At 36.5% G+C, this 17,546-nt stretch overlaps 3 protein-coding genes across 4 annotated transcripts; 2 read left to right on the top strand and 1 right to left on the bottom strand.

Annotated features, from left to right (window-relative positions):
• Positions 1-459: 459 nt before the first annotated feature.
• LOC108822989 (valine--tRNA ligase, mitochondrial 1) lies at positions 460-6,977 on the bottom strand. Its single transcript, XM_018596207.2, has 21 exons — positions 6,676-6,977; positions 6,388-6,588; positions 5,582-5,683; positions 5,446-5,487; positions 5,157-5,249; positions 4,883-5,058; positions 4,704-4,776; positions 4,554-4,619; positions 4,379-4,462; positions 4,192-4,269; positions 4,021-4,104; positions 3,840-3,919; positions 3,703-3,760; positions 3,305-3,610; positions 3,040-3,210; positions 2,101-2,946; positions 1,506-2,006; positions 1,321-1,427; positions 1,118-1,217; positions 877-1,028; positions 460-779 (listed from the first exon to the last, which is right to left on the bottom strand). The coding sequence occupies exons 2-21, from the start codon at positions 6,400-6,402 to the stop codon at positions 590-592; spliced, it is 3,324 nt and encodes a 1,107-aa protein (XP_018451709.2). The 5' UTR covers positions 6,403-6,588; positions 6,676-6,977; the 3' UTR covers positions 460-589.
• A 1,735-nt stretch (positions 6,978-8,712) lies between these two features.
• On the top strand, positions 8,713-10,748 carry LOC108819761 (putative methylesterase 13, chloroplastic). The gene is made up of 5 exons (XM_018592798.1): positions 8,713-9,174; positions 9,552-9,791; positions 9,868-10,011; positions 10,264-10,395; positions 10,461-10,748. Exons 1-5 carry the CDS (start codon positions 8,713-8,715, stop codon positions 10,746-10,748), a joined length of 1,266 nt encoding a protein of 421 aa, XP_018448300.1.
• Positions 10,749-13,289: 2,541 nt separating this feature from the next.
• LOC108822735 (transcription factor CAULIFLOWER) lies at positions 13,290-17,273 on the top strand. Of its 2 annotated transcripts, none has more exons than XM_018595890.2 (8): positions 13,290-13,602; positions 14,919-14,997; positions 15,144-15,214; positions 15,317-15,416; positions 15,555-15,596; positions 15,823-15,864; positions 16,499-16,641; positions 16,898-17,273. In XM_018595890.2, exons 1-8 carry the CDS (start codon positions 13,418-13,420, stop codon positions 16,998-17,000), a joined length of 765 nt encoding a protein of 254 aa, XP_018451392.1. In that variant the 5' UTR covers positions 13,290-13,417; the 3' UTR covers positions 17,001-17,273. The 2 variants fall into 2 exon arrangements, with proteins under 2 accessions (XP_018451392.1, XP_018451393.1); XM_018595891.2 differs by having other exon boundaries at positions 16,499-16,647; positions 16,898-17,038.
• Positions 17,274-17,546: the final 273 nt, after the last annotated feature.

Consider the following 17,546-nt stretch of genomic DNA (forward strand, 5'->3'; position numbering starts at 1 on the left):
TACAATATATTTGTTGGTGGTACGCTGTTCTCTAGATAGGAGGTGACGATTGTCACATGATCCTTCTTTTTTTCTTTGGACGAATCTTTCATTATATGTTTGTTTATTGATTTATAGAGTTTTCAGCTGATAGTGGGTGTGCATCGAGCAAAACCAATATGCAATAAATCTTTTCTAGATTATCAGGCTTGTGATAGTAAGAAAATATTGTTGAGCTATTAACTAATTGCATGGTATGGTACAATGTTTATTTTATGAACATATTACAATTCACAAGTCATGTATATGCACTTGGTTTTCGGAAATGCATTTACTTGTTAAAAAAGAAATCTATGCAAATATATTTAAATACATTATGAAATCAAATCCCTAAATAAATTTGTATGATTGAATTTTTCAGAAATGAATTTACATGTTAAGAAAGAAATCTTTACAAATATATTTAAATCCACTATGAAATCAAATCCCGAAATAAATTTGTATGATTGAATAACAAATTATCTGAATTAGAATTTGTAAATCATGAGCAGTTAGGGATTTTTCTAAAAATTGTATATTTAACATATCTCTCCTCCTGTTTATCTACAAATTACTGTAATTGCAAGTCTTCCATTTGTTGGTTTCCAGTCTCGGCAAGGAGACGAGCACTTTCCTTGTGAAAGAAATCGAATTCTTGGAGAATCTTAGCGAGCTTTGTGGCGTTGTCTTCTTTTATGTGCGCAGGGACCTTGTCTTGGTACCCAGATGCACTCATCATCTTCTGCAACTTGTTCTTTTGTCTAAAAAAATGAAACAAAAAAGCCAAGTTTGCTTGTTAATTACGTTTCAAACATTTTATTTTGTTTAAAAGATTAGGGAGGGAAGGGGGGGAATTACTTTTCAAGTTCTGCAATCTTGTTTCTGAACTTTTCTTGCTCAGCTTCTGTGTTAATGGCTCTGTCCAATTTGAGATAGACCTTGAGGTTCTCGTTCACAGTCTCAACTGCAGATCCAGCTGGGGCTGCAGCGTGTTCTCCCTTTAGCAGAACCTATAGCGAAGAATGCCAACCCATAAATAAAACTCAGAAAAAGGAACACGAGAGAAACCACAAAGGTGGGGAACCTGTTTTATTATTACCTCTAAGGACGATAGATTTGCAAGGATTCTGATCTCCAACTCGTGAGATTTTACAATTTCGGATGTTACGTTGTTTTCACACAGAGCAAACGCAGGTAACCTGAGAGAAAAGAGAGAGACAAAATACCATTTGTTTTGTTAGAAAAAAACATTGTCTCAAAGTGTTCCTTTCAAAAGAAAAAAAAAAGGATTTTTTATCAGACCTTTCATTTTTATGTTTCTCCAGCAACGCAGCCCTGAGTGCTCTCAAGCACTTGACGGTGGATAGAACGGTTTCCATTTCCTTCTCCACTTTTTCATTTGTCCAATTCTGCGAGTTAACAAAGAAGAAGAGTTGAAAAGAACCAAACTAATGAAAGCAAAAAAAGTATCTCTCACTCTCTCTCACCTCTATAGGAGAAGGGTAGTCACATATCATGATAGATGCCTTTCTTTCACAGTCCTTGGGTGAAGGCAGCCGTTGCCATAGCTCTTCAGTAACAAAAGGCATGAAGGGGTGAAGCAGTCTCAAACCCGTCTCCAGAGATACCCAGAGCGCATCTTGTGCATGAGCCCTCTCCGAAGCAGCAGCATTAGCAAAATATGGTTTGATAGCTTCAATGAAGACATCACAGAATTGATATTGCCACCATGCATATACAGTGTTGGCTGCTTCCGACAAGTCAAATGCATCCAGTGACTCCACCGTCTTGGATATTGTCTTATTTAGTTCAGAGAGAATCCATTGGCAGCTGAAGGGCATCGTCTCAGGGCTTAGAACCATCGTCGGAGGTGGAGGGGTGTAACCATCGCCAAGTCTTATCAAGGCAAACCTGACAGCATTCCAGAGCTTGTTACACCATTGCCGGTATCCAACCACACGTAGAATGTCCAAGTTTATTTTGTCAGACTACAAAAAAAAAACAAACAAAACATTCTTTGTTTAAAACTTCATATTAAAAAATTAGTAGGGAAAAAGAAAAATAAGGAGCAAGTTTCAAGACCTGAGCAGTGTAAGAGACGAGTGCAAACCGAAGAGCGTCCACACCACACTCAGAGATTCCGTCTGGAAAGTCCTCCCGCTGACTTTTTATGGCAGTAGCCAGCTCTTTTGGATCCAAGTTGCCCTTTTCTAATCTTTTACGAAGTGCGTCAAGAGTTGCCCCCTCGATTATATCAATCGGGTCAATCACATTGCCACGAGATTTCGACATCTTGCGCCCACGTGAGTCACGTACCATAGGATGCAAATAAACCTTGCTGAAGGGAACCACGCCGCCGCTGCTTAGTTTCATTCCCATCATAACCATACGAGCAACCCAAAAAAAGAGGATATCATGTCCAGTTTCTATGAGAGAGGTTGGATAGAAGGCTTTGAAGTCGTCTGTTGTTTCATCAGGCCATCCCAGAACAGATAACGGAAATATCCCAGAAGAAAACCACGTGTCAAGCACATCTTCATCTTGTGTTAGCTCAAACTTGTCACCAAATTTTTCAGCTGCCTCTTTTCGAGCTTCTTCCTCGTTTCTAGCAACGATCCAGTGGTCATTGTACGCACCAAAGCGCTCGTCTTCCTCGAGACAAGCATACCATGCTGGTATTCTGTGTCCCCACACAAGCTGTCTTGATATACACCAGTCACGAATGTTTTCTAGCCACCTTGTCCACTCTGCAGTGTACTGCTTTGGTATAAATTCGAGCTTTTTGCTTTCAGCAACATTGAGAGCCTCCTTTGCCATCATGCTGCAATTGAGGTACCACTGAGGCTTAATCATAGGCTCAATAACATCTTTTGTTCTCTGGCAAAGTCCAAGCCTCATTTCCTTGTTTTCGGCACCTCTGTACAGCCCCTGGATTAATGGAATATACACACACACACACAAAGTTGTTTTAAAAGGTTTATGATCTAACAGTTATCTTAATTTTATCAAATCAACAGTTACCTGCTTCTTCAAAGCTTCAACAAGTGCCTCACGTGCTGCAAAGCGTGGCATCCCTGTGAAGTCAGGCCCTCCTTTTGTGTTGATCTTTCCATCATCAGTGAATATGTTAATAAATTCAAGGTTGTGGCGCTTTCCCAACTCACAATCATTGGGGTCATGGGCAGGAGTAATCTTACAAGAAGAAGAAACACACTTTATTTAGATGCCAAGGGGGGGGGGGGGGGGGGGAGCCAACCAGAAACATAACACATCCAAAAATACATACCTTAACACAACCGGTACCAAAATCTGGATCAACAAGCGTTCCATCACAGATAATTGGTAACCTGCGTCCATTAAATGGGTGCACAGCAAATTTCCCATGAAGATGCTTGTATCTTGCATCATCGGGATGAATCGCAATGGCAGTATCCCCCAGCATTGTTTCCACCCTTGTGGTGGCAACCACAACCTCCTCGCCCAAACCTCCCTCCAGAGGGTAAGCAAATGAAGTAAGAAGACCAAATTCTACTGGCTTCTCATACCCAGGTACATTTAGTAGCGTCTTTTCTTTGATATCCATATACTCAACCTATCAGATACGATAATAGACACACTCCGCATTAAAAAAAAAAAAAAAAAAAAAAAACAAAGATAGGACACATATATATTCTACTGACTTACCTCATCGTCAGAAACAGCTGTTTTCAAATGACAATCCCAATGAACAAGCCGAATGTCCCTGCACAAGTCATGGTCAGTTAAATGTACTATTTCCTCCTGTGTTTTATTTTTTCTCAAAACTTTAGAAAAAAACATACCTATAGATAAGCCCTTCCTCGAATAAACGTACAAAGGTCTCGGTAACAGCTTTTGATGTTTGCTCGTCCATTGTAAAACACTACAACAACAACAACAACAACACATCGGTTAGATGAATAGGCCAGAGGGGACAGATGAAGTAAAATTAGACATCAGTCAAACAAAGGTCAGAGAGCTTACCTCACGAGACCAATCAAGAGAAGCTCCTAGACGTCGTAGTTGTTTAAGAATCGTGCAGGTATGTTCGTCCTTCCACTTCCACACCTTTTTTTTTCCATGAACGAATTTTTCAAACAATGGAAAAAATGATTCAAGAGGCGTATTTAAAAAAAAAAAATTATTCTAACTTACTTCATTCAAGAATCCTTCGCGGGTAAGGTCCTGCCTGGTCAACTTTTCATCACGGGCAAGTTTTTTCTCAACCACAGTCTAGAAGAATCCATGTGCAAAAAGGAAGAAAAAACATATTTTAAAACAAAATTCTACAACTGGGGCAAAAGAAGCTTTGAACAAGGATGTTGTTTTTTTTTTCTTAAACCTGCGTAGCTATACCAGCATGGTCCATCCCGGGCACCCACAGAGCATTATACCCAGACATTCTCTTCCAGCGAATAATGGTATCCTGCATCAGCAAATTTTTCAAGACGTGTGAGCATCACACAAGGAACAATAGAGGGAGAGAGAGAGAGAGGCAAAAAGTGTTAAAAGGAAACCTCAATAGCAACTGTTAGGGCATGGCCAAGATGCAAGTCTCCAGTCACATTTGGAGGAGGAAGAACCTGGAGAAGAATCAATATGATAAGCACACATAAAAGAAAGAAAGTAAGTAAATAATATTCAGGGTTGAACAATGGGCGCTATACAATGGTAAAGGGTGGCTTGGAACTCTTAGCATCGGCCTTAAAGAGGTCACCTTTCTCCCACCAAGCATACCATCTGAGAGAAAAATCAGAGATGATGATGTAAGCAAAAAATTATTGGTGGGATGAGTTAGTTGATGATGTAAATAAAAAAATAAAAAAAATCTCTGCAACAAACATACGATTTCTCTACGGCAGCAGGGCTGTACTGTTTAGCCATCTGCGAGGAGAGCCTTTTCCTCTCACCAAGAGGAGTTTCAGGGTCTACAAAATCCTCAGGATTCTCTTCTGATGCATCATCCCGTTTGGGACTCTTCTTCTTTGGGCTGGCATTGGTACCATGATTCGCCTCTTTTGCCTACACCATCATGTGAAGAAGAACAAAACAAAAAAACAAGATCCTCAGTTTTTTTTAATTCAAGCATAATACTCAAGAGAGAGAGAGAGAGAGATTACCTTGACTTCTTCAAGCTTCTTCTTTGCTTCCTCTTCCTGCTTCTTCTTTGCTTTCTCCAAAGCTTTAAGCTTTTTCAACTCCTTTTCTCTAGCCTGTAATTTAGAAAAGTTTATCCCTTCGGGTTTAGTGTAGATCTAAGAGAAAACAAAACATCTAAATCCTGAGCGCCAAGGGCATCACTTTCTAAGGATTTAATGTTCTCATAATCAAGCTCTACAAGAGCAACATAACCCCCACGCTAAACCCTAACCGTGATTGATAAAGAAGAAGCTCACAAAAAGGGCATACCTTTTCTTCCTTCTTCCTCTTCTTCTCATCAATTGTTTCGCACTGCGATATTCACAAAGACGAAAAAAAAAAACAACATTAGATTCTCAGATCTGACCTGATAACGACCAATATTTGTGTGTTCTATGTACCGTACCATTGTTCCTGACGCCGTCGGAGAACACACAAAGAGCCTCTTCTGACCTAAACTCAACGAAAACTTTGCCGCCACAATGTGTTTTTTTTCTTTCTTATCTCTCTGAATATATTTCATTTATATATTATATTGTGACGGGCCTTATTCACCAAACCCAACCTAGTAGTACTAACACATGACCCAAGATAAGGCAAACTAACATTTTTTCCCTTTCCTTTTTTTTGTGGTGGGGGTAGATAATAGATTTTCTTCTTTTTTTTGTTCTCAAAAAACTTAGAAAGATCTTTTTGATCGAGGAGGGATTTGTTTAACTTGCAAAAATCCAATTAGATATTTGATATTAAAATTTGTTAGATATAGGATGATGTGTTTTGAAGACATGTAATCTAACCAAATGTTTATTTGAGTTAAAAAGGATGTGTATTGTAAAATAATAAAATTGTTAAACATAGTTCAACTTAAAAATCCGAATAAGAACCCTGATCCGGATAGTCTTACATCTAAATTCTATAGTTAGTTGCTCTTGGTCTATTTTGGGCCTTGAGGTTACTACAGCAATCAAAAGGTTTTTGACATCTATCAGTATGCCATCAAGGGATGAATTCAACTATTCTAACACTTATTCCCAAGTTTCCAGGCCAACTTTTTTGTTGTAACACTATCTACAAGGTTATCTCAAAACTACTTGTTTCCAAGATAAAACCTCTAATCCCTTCAATCATTCCTCCTAACAAGTCAGCCTTCATTATGGGTCGCCTTCTGTTATAAAATGTACTACTAGCTTCTAAAGGGCATAAACAGCTTACCTTAAAAGTTGACATAGCCAAAAGGCGTTTGACTCTCTTAGCTTGGACTTTGTGGTAGCTTGCCTCTCTGCTCTTGACCTCCACCTTATCTTCATTGCGTGGATCAGAGAATGTATCTCCACTTCAGCATATCCCCTTGGTATCAGTGGCTGCCTCCATGGCTATTTTCACGGTACAAGAGGCATCCGCCAAGGAGGTCCCCTAAGTTTAATATATTTATGGATTAGCAATGAATGTGCTATCATACAAACTTAATGCTGTGAGCAAAGACCCATGTGCTCTGCTTACCTATGGAAAGGATCTTTGGAAGTAGGCAGGTTGCCCTGTGTTGCTTGGGAAACAGTGACAAGTCTAAAAGGAGAGGGCGGGTTGGGGCTCAAAGACATTCTTCGCGTTTGGAATAAAGCATGTTGATGTTCAAACCTCCAGTGGATGTATGATTCAGTAGGGGTTGCTTGGATCCACCTCTTGGTGCCCTTGCTTCAGTTTATTGGGTCATCTGGTCCAAGACAATACAATGCAGGCATCTCTTTATCATCATCTTTGGCATCACCACTATGGAATGGTAACTTCTTGGAAAATCTCACCTTCTCGTTCTCTGCCAATGGAGCAAACGTAAATATCCATTTATCCACTGTCAAAGTTTGTTATTAGTAAGATCTATGACTCAACATTTCCTTGGAGTAATTCCGAACACACAAAACTCTTACCTGATTGTTTGTTAGTGCTCACTCTATCAGGAGGTCTCTGTCTTGGATTCATGGGACGATACTATCCATCATGGATCATTCAGATCTCCGGATGCGATCTTTTCGACAGTTGAAAGAAATATTATCAACAGGATCTCCTCTTTCAGACATTGAGAACACTGAAGACATCAAGCCAGCTGCATGCAGTTGTAGTTATCCATAACTTAGGCACTTAGCCGTCGAAGCTTCTTCCCCTCTTCACTTTGCTCCTGAAAAAATGATCTCAATCGTTTCTTCTCGTATTTCTGACGTTGGGCCTCCAATCCATTGATTATTATCCAGCTTTCTTAATGGATCATCTTAGGCCGTTCTCGATACTGGGCCTCGGCAAGTAATATCACCAAATTAAATGGATCTCTATCCATTATTCTAGAGTGTTTATGTTAAACTAATTATGTAACCTCTTGCCACATTTAATTTTAAATGCACCAAAGTTTAAGCAAATATAAAATTATATATATACATACAGTATATGGTGTGCACGGTTCTTCTCCTAAAATATCACCTTGTTATGTACAAAGAAAAAGAGCATTTTAAGAGCATGTTCATAAATGGATGGTTTGGCATGTACGCTCCTTGTGCCTGCGAAGCAAGATACCAAAGTGAGTAAAAAGATTAAAATCTAACTCTATCAAAAGAAAACTTAAAGCAAAAATGAGGACCACTCTGAAAACAAGGAAGCAAAGAGTACCTCTTGTTATACTAAAGGTGGAAAGTTAATTCTATCGTATCACCATTTCAATTTGCCTCCAACCACATATTGCTTGCATGCCAGCATCTATACATTGTCTAATATAAGAATGACTCTTATTGCCTGCATGTAATGGTTTCGTCATAGCGACAACCACTACTGAAGTTAGTTCTATTAGAAAAGAGAAACATTAGGTGTATATTTCGAAAAGAGGCTAGACCAATGACTGCGGAGAAACAAAAATTCTTCCCTGAAATTAAAAATATTTTAGAACCTTTTAGACATGCTGAAGATATATAAGGCCAGGTCATGAATTGATGAAGGAGAATAACAATCAATACACAAATGTATTTTACCTTATAATATATAATGCTCGAAGGATGTGCCCTCCATGTTTCTCCATTATACATGTCTCCATCTTGGCCACCAAATCATGTACATAAATCGTTCATAATTAAGTTATATCAAGTGGTTTAATTAAAAGTTTATTAATGCTTTAGATAAGACACATAGAGAGAATTGTGGGTTACAGTTTATGTGTAAACAACATTTCTCTTAATTTGTAATATTATAATGAATTAGTATAAAAAAAGGTTCTTGTCTTATTATATGTCAAAAAATAAAAATAAAATAATCTAACTTTTGAGAACAACTAATATTCTCAGATATTTTCATTAATACCAAGTCAAATATTTAATAGTTTGAGAACCCAGCAACCTGAAAGTGTGATGCAAAGACCTTTTTCACGACGTGAAGGTCTCAACTGTTACATTTCTCCAACAGAGGCAAGCACGAACAAACATTAGAACATGTAGTGATATATGCATCTATAAACATTTTTAGTCTTTTCGAGGAGAAACTAACACAGAAGATTCAGAAAAAAAAATGGGGAACTCGTTCACATGCATCTCCCACGAGGAAGAACAACGTCCCACAAAATCCTCGGCCGGCCGTGGCAAAGGAAGAGCAAGTAACACCAGGAAATACATGCGTCGCCTATCGCTCTCCTGCTCTGGCTCATCCTCCACTTCGTCTTCCAAGAAAGGTGTAATCAAACCAAAAAAGAAGATAAGAGAGAGACATCATCAAGATCATGATAAAAACTCTCATATTATTCAGGAGCAAACTTTGGCAGCCACTAATCTCCTTTTCAACCAAACCCCTCGTAACAGCAACTACGTTGCTCCTCCTACTTTCAGACGGTCTACCAGCTCAAGTGGCGGCTCAGGACCTGTCTCACCCGTCCAGAGTCCCAAGAAATCGACTTGTGGATTCGTAAGAACCTCTAGCTCTAGGCGAAAGTCTAGTGTCAATCCAGTTATCAAGCCTAACCAGCTCCTAGACAAGGCAAGCCTTTTACTAATTAATGGAAAACTAATGAATACGTGCATGCTTATTTTGAGGTACATGTGTTTGCGTTTTGCGTTTACGTATTATCTTATTCGTTTACATAGAAAATTCTCATAGATATTCGTATTTTTAAATTAGAATAAGCCACTACTTCTATCATTTTAAATGAAATTATTCTATAATTTTACAAAATTGCAAATAAATTGAGTAATTTTTCTTCTTTTACGTTTATATTTTACATTGCTTTTTTACATTGTTGTAAACATTAAATATCATTTTAATAAAATATGTAAACACACAAAAATGGCTTTTGAACAATAGTAGCTTATCTATGTCTTGTGACATTGAGAGTGATATATGTGTATGTGTAACAGGAGCCGAAGAAGATGGAAGCTTCAGAGACGAAGAGGTTCGTGCTAGTCCATGGTGGAGGATTTGGGGCTTGGTGTTGGTACAGAACCATAACTCTCTTAGAGAAACATGGTTTCCAAGTAGATGCTGTTGACTTGACCGGTTCAGGTGTTAGCTCTACTGACCCCAACACCATCGCAAGCCTCGCTCACTACTCCAAGCCTCTCCTCCACTTTCTGGAATCCCTCAAACCCAACGAGAAGGTTCGACTTAGTCTTTTGACCATTTGTGATGGAATTACAACAGTTTATAATGTTTTAAGACCATAATTAATTACAGGTCATTTTGGTGGGGCATGATTTTGGAGGGGCTTGTATGTCTTATGCGATGGAAATGTTTCCTACTAAAATCTCCAAAGCTGTTTTTATCTCTGCTGTTATGTTGGCTAATGGTCAAAGCACTCTCCATCTCTTTAACCAACCGGTACCTTTTTCATTTGACTAGATCTTCCGCTCGTTACATTAATTTATTATATTATTACAAATTATAAAAAATATTACATTGATGATTTTACAAACCGAAAATTATCTTTTCATGAATGAATATTCACGTCCAAAATATTACATTGGTGATTTTACAAACCGACTATTCAAAAATTTCTGGTGAATGAAAAATTCATTGCTTATAATATGCTTTTTCAATTGCGCTCATTGGTTCAATTAATTCCTTTTTCAGCTGGGATCAAATGATCTGATGCAACAAGCTCATATGTTTCTGTATGCCAATGGCAAAAAGAACGCTCCAACTGCCGTTGACTACGACAGATCTTTGCTTAGAGATTTTATCTTTAACAAGAGCCCACCAAAGGTAATTCTAAACCGAGCCATAACAGTCCAGTTTGATTACTTAATTTATCTGGATTTTTGGTGTAGGACCTCGCATTGTCATCGGTATCCATGAGGCCGTTTCCATTCGCACCGATTGGTGAAAAACTTCACCTGTCGGAGAAAAACTACGGCTCTATTCGACGGTTCTACGTAAAAACCATGGAGGATTACGCTGTACCGGTTCCTCTTCAGGAGGCAATTATCAAATTAAACCCATCTGAACAAGTGTTTCAGCTCAAAGGAGCCGATCATGCACCGTTCTTTTCTCGGCCTCAGTCCTTGAACCGAATCCTCGTCGAGATAGCTAAACTACCGTTTAAAAAATCATGTTGATATGTTTGATGAATTGGTTTTTATTCCAAACCGGATAACAAAAACTAAACCAAACCGGTTATAGGATCTCATAACCTTAGAGATTGTTTTTGAGTGTTGGGCCGAGCGGAACATTATCTGGTCCTGCTCTGAATTTCGTATGTTATTTGTTGATTTTATTTTGATACATTTTCTAATAAAAAGAATTATATCTAGTAATCATACAAAAAATATGCCATATTAATAAAATTATTTATGTCGAAGAAATGAATTTTCCATTAGGTTTTTCCTACCTGTATATCCTCTTTAATCTCCTTTTGTTTCATATGCATTCTAGATCTTTTGTATAATCATATACATTTCTCACATAGACATTCGAAATCCCTCGTTTCACTCGATCGGTTGATCTATGAGAAATGCAACTTATTAGATACGATATATATGCCTACCCAAATCTTGAGTGTTGTTACCATCATTTTTCATTCTTTTATGGTACAAAAAGGTTTGAACATATTTTTCATCCTCAAAACTATTATTACATTTTGGAGTGGATTAAGTCTGCCTCTCGTACAATAGACCCACTATCATCATTTGCAACTTGACAACACTGAGCTGTCTACGAATTATGTAATGTTAAATATAATAGTCACGCTTGATCTATACTTACATTTTAATTTTTGTCTAGATTTTAGTAATACCAAAAAAACTCAAAAGTACGAAGAGAAAAAAGACCCAAGTTGAGAAGTTGCAACCTTTTTTTTGTCACTGTAAGTTGCAACTTTTCACACACATAGAAGATACATAATGGACAAAGGAGAGTATTCATATGTAAGAAAGATCTCGATAGTGGAGATCAGCGGATGCTGTCGCCAAGAGCACGAGATTTAGATTCTTTTAGTTTTTTTTTTTTTTTTTTTTTTTTTTTTTTTTTTTTTTGAGAAAAGGGCTTTGCGATATATATAAAAAGGCCCAAAGGAAGAAGTCGAAATTTATTCCCATTTCCATATATGTATTGTTATAAACAAATGAAAAACCCTACAACATTTATTCTCTCGTATCTCATTCGATCCTTCATTCCGCTATAAATCTGCATAGCACATGCGTAAATTGTGTTATATAAGTTATATTTTGGGTCTGTGATAAGACATATATGTATATATAATTATATATACATATTGATAACAAAGGCCATTAGATAACATGTTAAAATCCGCACACACACATATATACTTAATTATAAACAGTCTCCCAAGTTGATAAAAATGATAGGTTAATCAATATTTTGCTTCATGATTTTACCAGAATTGATAATCAATTTTCTTCTTATGTTTCCAAAAATATAACGTGAATATCTATTGACTCAACATAATACACAATTGTCAATTGGTGTTCAACTCTGCCAAGAAACATCTATTACGTACTTCACTACTGTTACCGCCGAGCAATTAAAAACTCTATAAGTACTTATTTACATTTACAGAGCAAATCTCCGCCGTCAATGCAAAGCGAAGGTGACTATTAGGGATATTACATCCCACATCGGGAATTCTAAGGGACATCAAGTAATATATAAAGGGTTAGGGCCAATCCACTAATTGCCAATTGGTTTTAAGTTGGAAGCCCATAATAAACCTGAATCTAACATGGTATCAGAGCGATAAGATCCTTTGACCTAATTTACTACAACTACTACTACACCGGTGTTGGACCCTCTGTGGATGTTATTCCCACAATTGTCCACGCTTTAGACCTAGATGTCTGAGCGTGAGGGAGGGTATTGATGAGAAACATCCCACATCGGAAATATAAGAATTATTCTACTACTATATAAAGGGTTAGGGCCAATCCACTAATTGCCAATTGGTTTTAAGTTGGAAGCCCATAATTAACCCGAATCTAATATGGTATCAGAGCCCAGATCCTAAAATACCCTAAACCCCTAATTAATATTAACCCTACCCGACCGGGTTTATAGGTCGTAGTTAACCCTTCCCGACCGGGTTTATAGGTCGTAATTAACTCGCTCGACCGAGTATAACTGTCTTAAAGTTCCGAGATTTCTGGCCGATAAGAGCCATCATCTCGAGGAGGGGTATTAGGGATATTACATCCCACATCGGGAATTCTAAGGGACATCAAGTAATATATAAAGGGTTAGGGCCAATCCACTAATTGCCAATTGGTTTTAAGTTGGAAGCCCATAATAAACCCAAATCTAACAGTGACACTTGGGATAGCACCGTGGTCCGTGCTTATTTCACTTGTCTAGCTATCCCATTTTCACGTCAAGAGATGTCGATATAACCCAACTACTGTGCTTTTAGTTTTACTTGTGTTCACTAATAGTAAATAATACAATGCGAGAAATGAATAGACTCGCATTAGCCAATGGAAGTCCAGTCAGACCAATGAGATGTCGACAGCAAAACCTAGTAAACTACTCTTGTTTTTACATTGTCCAAAACCAGCTTTAGGTTTCCTGAAAACCGCTCTTTCCATAATATCTTCTCCTTAAATAAAGAAAGACTCTTTCACATTGTTATTATCATCAGAAGGGAAAGAAGAAAAACTTTCCTAATTAGATCAAGCTCATCGTCATGTCTCTATTCTAGTTTCTATTTATTACTGGGGCTTGTTTGTTTCCTTCTCTTTTTGGACATCTTTTATATAATTTATATATTCTACGAGAAATGGGAAGGGGTAGGGTTGAAATGAAGAGGATAGAGAACAAGATCAATAGACAAGTGACATTCTCGAAAAGAAGAGCTGGTCTTTTAAAGAAAGCACATGAGATCTCGGTTCTTTGTGATGCTGAGGTTTCCCTTATTGTCTTCTCCCATAAGGGGAAACTGTTCGAGTACTCGTCTGAATCTTGGTAACTGCATATTTCCCTCTTTAATTGTTTTAGTGTGCCTTTGTTTGCCCTAATTAATAGTTTTTGTTCATCTTTAGGCCTTTTCTTGGTATCTTCTTATCTGTCTTTATGACAATTCTCACAAATTTTGTATTTAATTATTTGGATCTACGGATTGATTTTACCAAAGTTAAACCATTATAGCATATTTGCTTATATCAGAAGAAAACAAAAATTTAGGGCATAATAAGGTGAATACGTGAAGTGAACCCAAGAACAAGATCTACTTCTACTGGTCGCGACATGGATTTACAAGAATTCTTCACTGTATATCTTCTTTAATTTAAATATGTATTAGATCTTTTTGTCTCAAATAGAGAGTTAAGTAATTTAATCATAACCAACGTTATGTTGATCTAGGCTAAAGTGATTTTTGCCTTCAAATTTTGAAAGCTATCCTTCTGCTGAAATATCTTCCAGTAGCTCATAGTAGTATGAAAGAAACTAAATCTTTCAGTATTGTTGTATAAAGGTTGTATAGTTTTAAGTTACAAAAGGTTGTATAGTTTTCGTCTTTTTTATTAACCTTGCACAAAAAAATATTTAAAATACTAAAGTTAATATTATAATTAGAGGGAAAATGTTCAGACTTTTTTTTTTGCAAATTAACTAGAACTAGGGAAGTGACATCTAGTATAGGGGGTCTTTGACCTCTGGGGATCAATGTAAAAGAGATCATTCTATTCTACCGATGGTCAAAACTTAACTACAACAGCTGTTTTTTCTTCATAAAGGACAAACTATTAGATACTTATTATGTTATGTCGTTTCATACATAAATATCTAATAACAAATTTATTTTTAAAAACATATATCAAAACATAGTTTATAATAGCATAATTATCCAGAGTTAAAAAAAAAAAGAATTGGGAACTCAAAACTGGGACATATAGGACGCTTCACGTCTTTGGTGTAGGGTTAGTGATTTAACGGGTTTTAATGTAGAGAAACTGTGGATGTAAGATAGTTTCTAGGGTTAAAGCACAAAACCAGGGATTATATCTTTTCCAAAATAAAAGTTAATGTTTAATTGCATCGCTAACTATTAGGTAAACTATACGATGTAGTGTATGTGTGTGTGTACGTATTGGATACTGTGATTTAATAACTTAATAGTTGCATCTTAGACAAATGTGCTCTTCTGATAAGCTGAGTAAATAGTTGAGTGTGCCAACTATTAGTGGTTAATAAATTATATCTAGAATTGCGCATATACTAATTTAATACGGCAACTTTTTGGGTGAATGAATCTACACTAACCCTAAGCCTAATGATAGCATGGAGAAGGTACTGGAACGCTACGAGAGGTACTCTTACGCCGAGAAACAGCTAAAAGCTCCAGACTCCCACGTCAATGTATGTTTAATGATCTCCAAGACTCTATCAAACATATATTTATGTACAATATCTTGAATGTGTTTTCTTAACATAATAGATGCACTGTTTACATACTGAAAATTAATTTTGACCAAAAAAAAACATACTGAAAAGTACTTGCGTAGGCAAAAACGAACTGGTCAATGGAATATAGCAGGCTTAAGGCTAAGATTGAGCTTTTGGAGAGGAACCAAAGGTACTTATAGAATTTAGGAATTAATATGTGTGAATAATAGTTTATTGTATTAGTTAAACATTGGGAATTGACAAAAAAGAGGATGGTATGGATTAATCATAGGCATTATCTGGGAGAAGATTTAGAATCAATCAGCATAAAGGAGCTACAGAATCTGGAGCAACAGCTTGACACTTCTCTTAAACATATTCGCTCCAGAAAAGTATGTAAATAAGCACATACAAACGCAAATATCTCTATTTTGTCTTTGAGTTTGTGAAGATATATATATGCCTAATTATATATTGTATAGAGTTTGTCTCATAATGAATGAATACAATTTGGACTCAATTGTATGCAGAATCAACTAATGCACGAGTCCCTCAACCACCTCCAAAGAAAGGTACACGTTAAAACAATTTCATTTCTCAAGTCCTGTGTATGTGTGTGACTTATGTTACCGTTTAAATCTTTCAGTTAAATACAAAACATATGGTTCATATATATATATTCGGTTTATATGCTTATATCTATATTTGTATAGGTTAATATATTAGTGTTTAATTACATATAGATGTAGAGAGAACCTCTGCGATCCTGAGAATTGTTTCATTTTGTAAAAATGACAGGAGAAAGAAATACAGGAGGAAAACAGCATGCTTGCCAAACAGGTAATCATTGTATGTTGCATTTTTACTGTTTCACAACTGTTTTACTATTTAAGTTCCACTGTTCTGCTCCACTTCAACATCTACATTAAACTACCACTGCTCAACTTTCGGCACCAACTCTTTTAAAAAGGAAAAAATAGTTGTTTCATTTGATTGGTATAATCATGAGCATATGTGCACACATGTAGGTGGGCTTTGTCCGTTTAGTATTAAGGTTGTCTCCTAGATTTGAACTTGAACTGTCTTCTCGTAATCATGGTCTATATATAAGCACGATGCACATACAGTAGCTAGTAGGTTTATTTGAGCAAGTACATCATATTCTTTGAGTTTTATTAAGTAAGAAAGAGCATTATGAAAATATGTAACCTAGTCTCGTAGTTTGTTTGAAAATAACATACTACAAGGAAAATTATGTAACAATACTAAGGAATAATATTCCCTTAATTGATTATTGAAACTAATTACTTAATCAAAATTGGAAACTAAAATAATTACTGATTACTATGTATTTGGTGCTATATATACAGTAGTACATACATGCTTGCTCTTATCATAGTACTGTGCCAACATTGATTGTGATTCAATACGTAGATTTAGTTGATTAACGTTTTTTGGTCTGTGAAATCGGTAGATAAAGGAAAGGGAGAGTATACTAAGGACACATCAAAACCAATCAGACCAGCAAAACCGCAGCCACCATGTACCGCCTCAGCCGCAACCGCAGTTACATCCTTACATGATCTCTCATCAGGCATCTCCTTTCCTAAATATGGGGTAACGGTAGTGTTTCATTTTTATCTTTTAAAAGTTTTGTTGTTTTTGCCCTAATGTCAAATATATAGATATCCAACTCTTAGTATTGGTACTTCGTTAATGTAGGCGATGATGGTGAATGTATTTTCATATTTAGGGTTTGTGTTTAGCTTATAAGTAGAAATCCACAACTATACAATAAAGAGATGGAATTGCTTCTCTTTTTTTTATCAGCGTATATATTTTTATTAATTGGCCATGTGGTTTGTGATTTCAGTGGCCTGTACCAACGAGAAGATCCAACGGCGGTGAGAAGGAACAGTCTCGATCTGACTCTTAATCCCATTTACAACTGCAACCTTGGTTACTTTGCCGCATGAGTGGACTCTCCATATATTGATCGACATAAAATGCTTAATATATTGGTTTAAAAAAAACTTAATATAAGATTGATCATTTACGTATAATAAGAAGCAGCGATGTTTAGCCACCATATATACACTGGTGAAATTATGGTGCATAATTTATATAATTTTACTATTTTCTTTCTTTTTTAATTTTGGCCACAAAATTTTATATAATTTTTCTTGTTACTGTTATTTTCAAACAAACTACATGAAAATAACATAAACATACTACAAGAAAAACCCTTTAGCCACTATATATGTATCCTTAATTAATATATATAACTTTTTGAGTGAAATTATGCTGTGTAAAATTCTTACATTGCTTTATACTACATAAACACGACATCAATCAAACCCTCCAGTCTTCCAACGAGGAAGCTGACTGTCTCACGAAGAAAATCCTTTCGTCTTCGTTTTCTCTTGTTTCAAACCTGTTGGTGGACTAACTTGGGTCTGAGACTTTTTCTAGTTTAATTGAATGAGTATGTGTTACCAAAAAAAAAGATAAGCTGTACTGAC

This window comes from Raphanus sativus, chromosome 8 (genome assembly GCF_000801105.2).
Source record: "Raphanus sativus cultivar WK10039 chromosome 8, ASM80110v3, whole genome shotgun sequence".
NCBI lineage: Eukaryota > Viridiplantae > Streptophyta > Magnoliopsida > Brassicales > Brassicaceae > Raphanus > Raphanus sativus.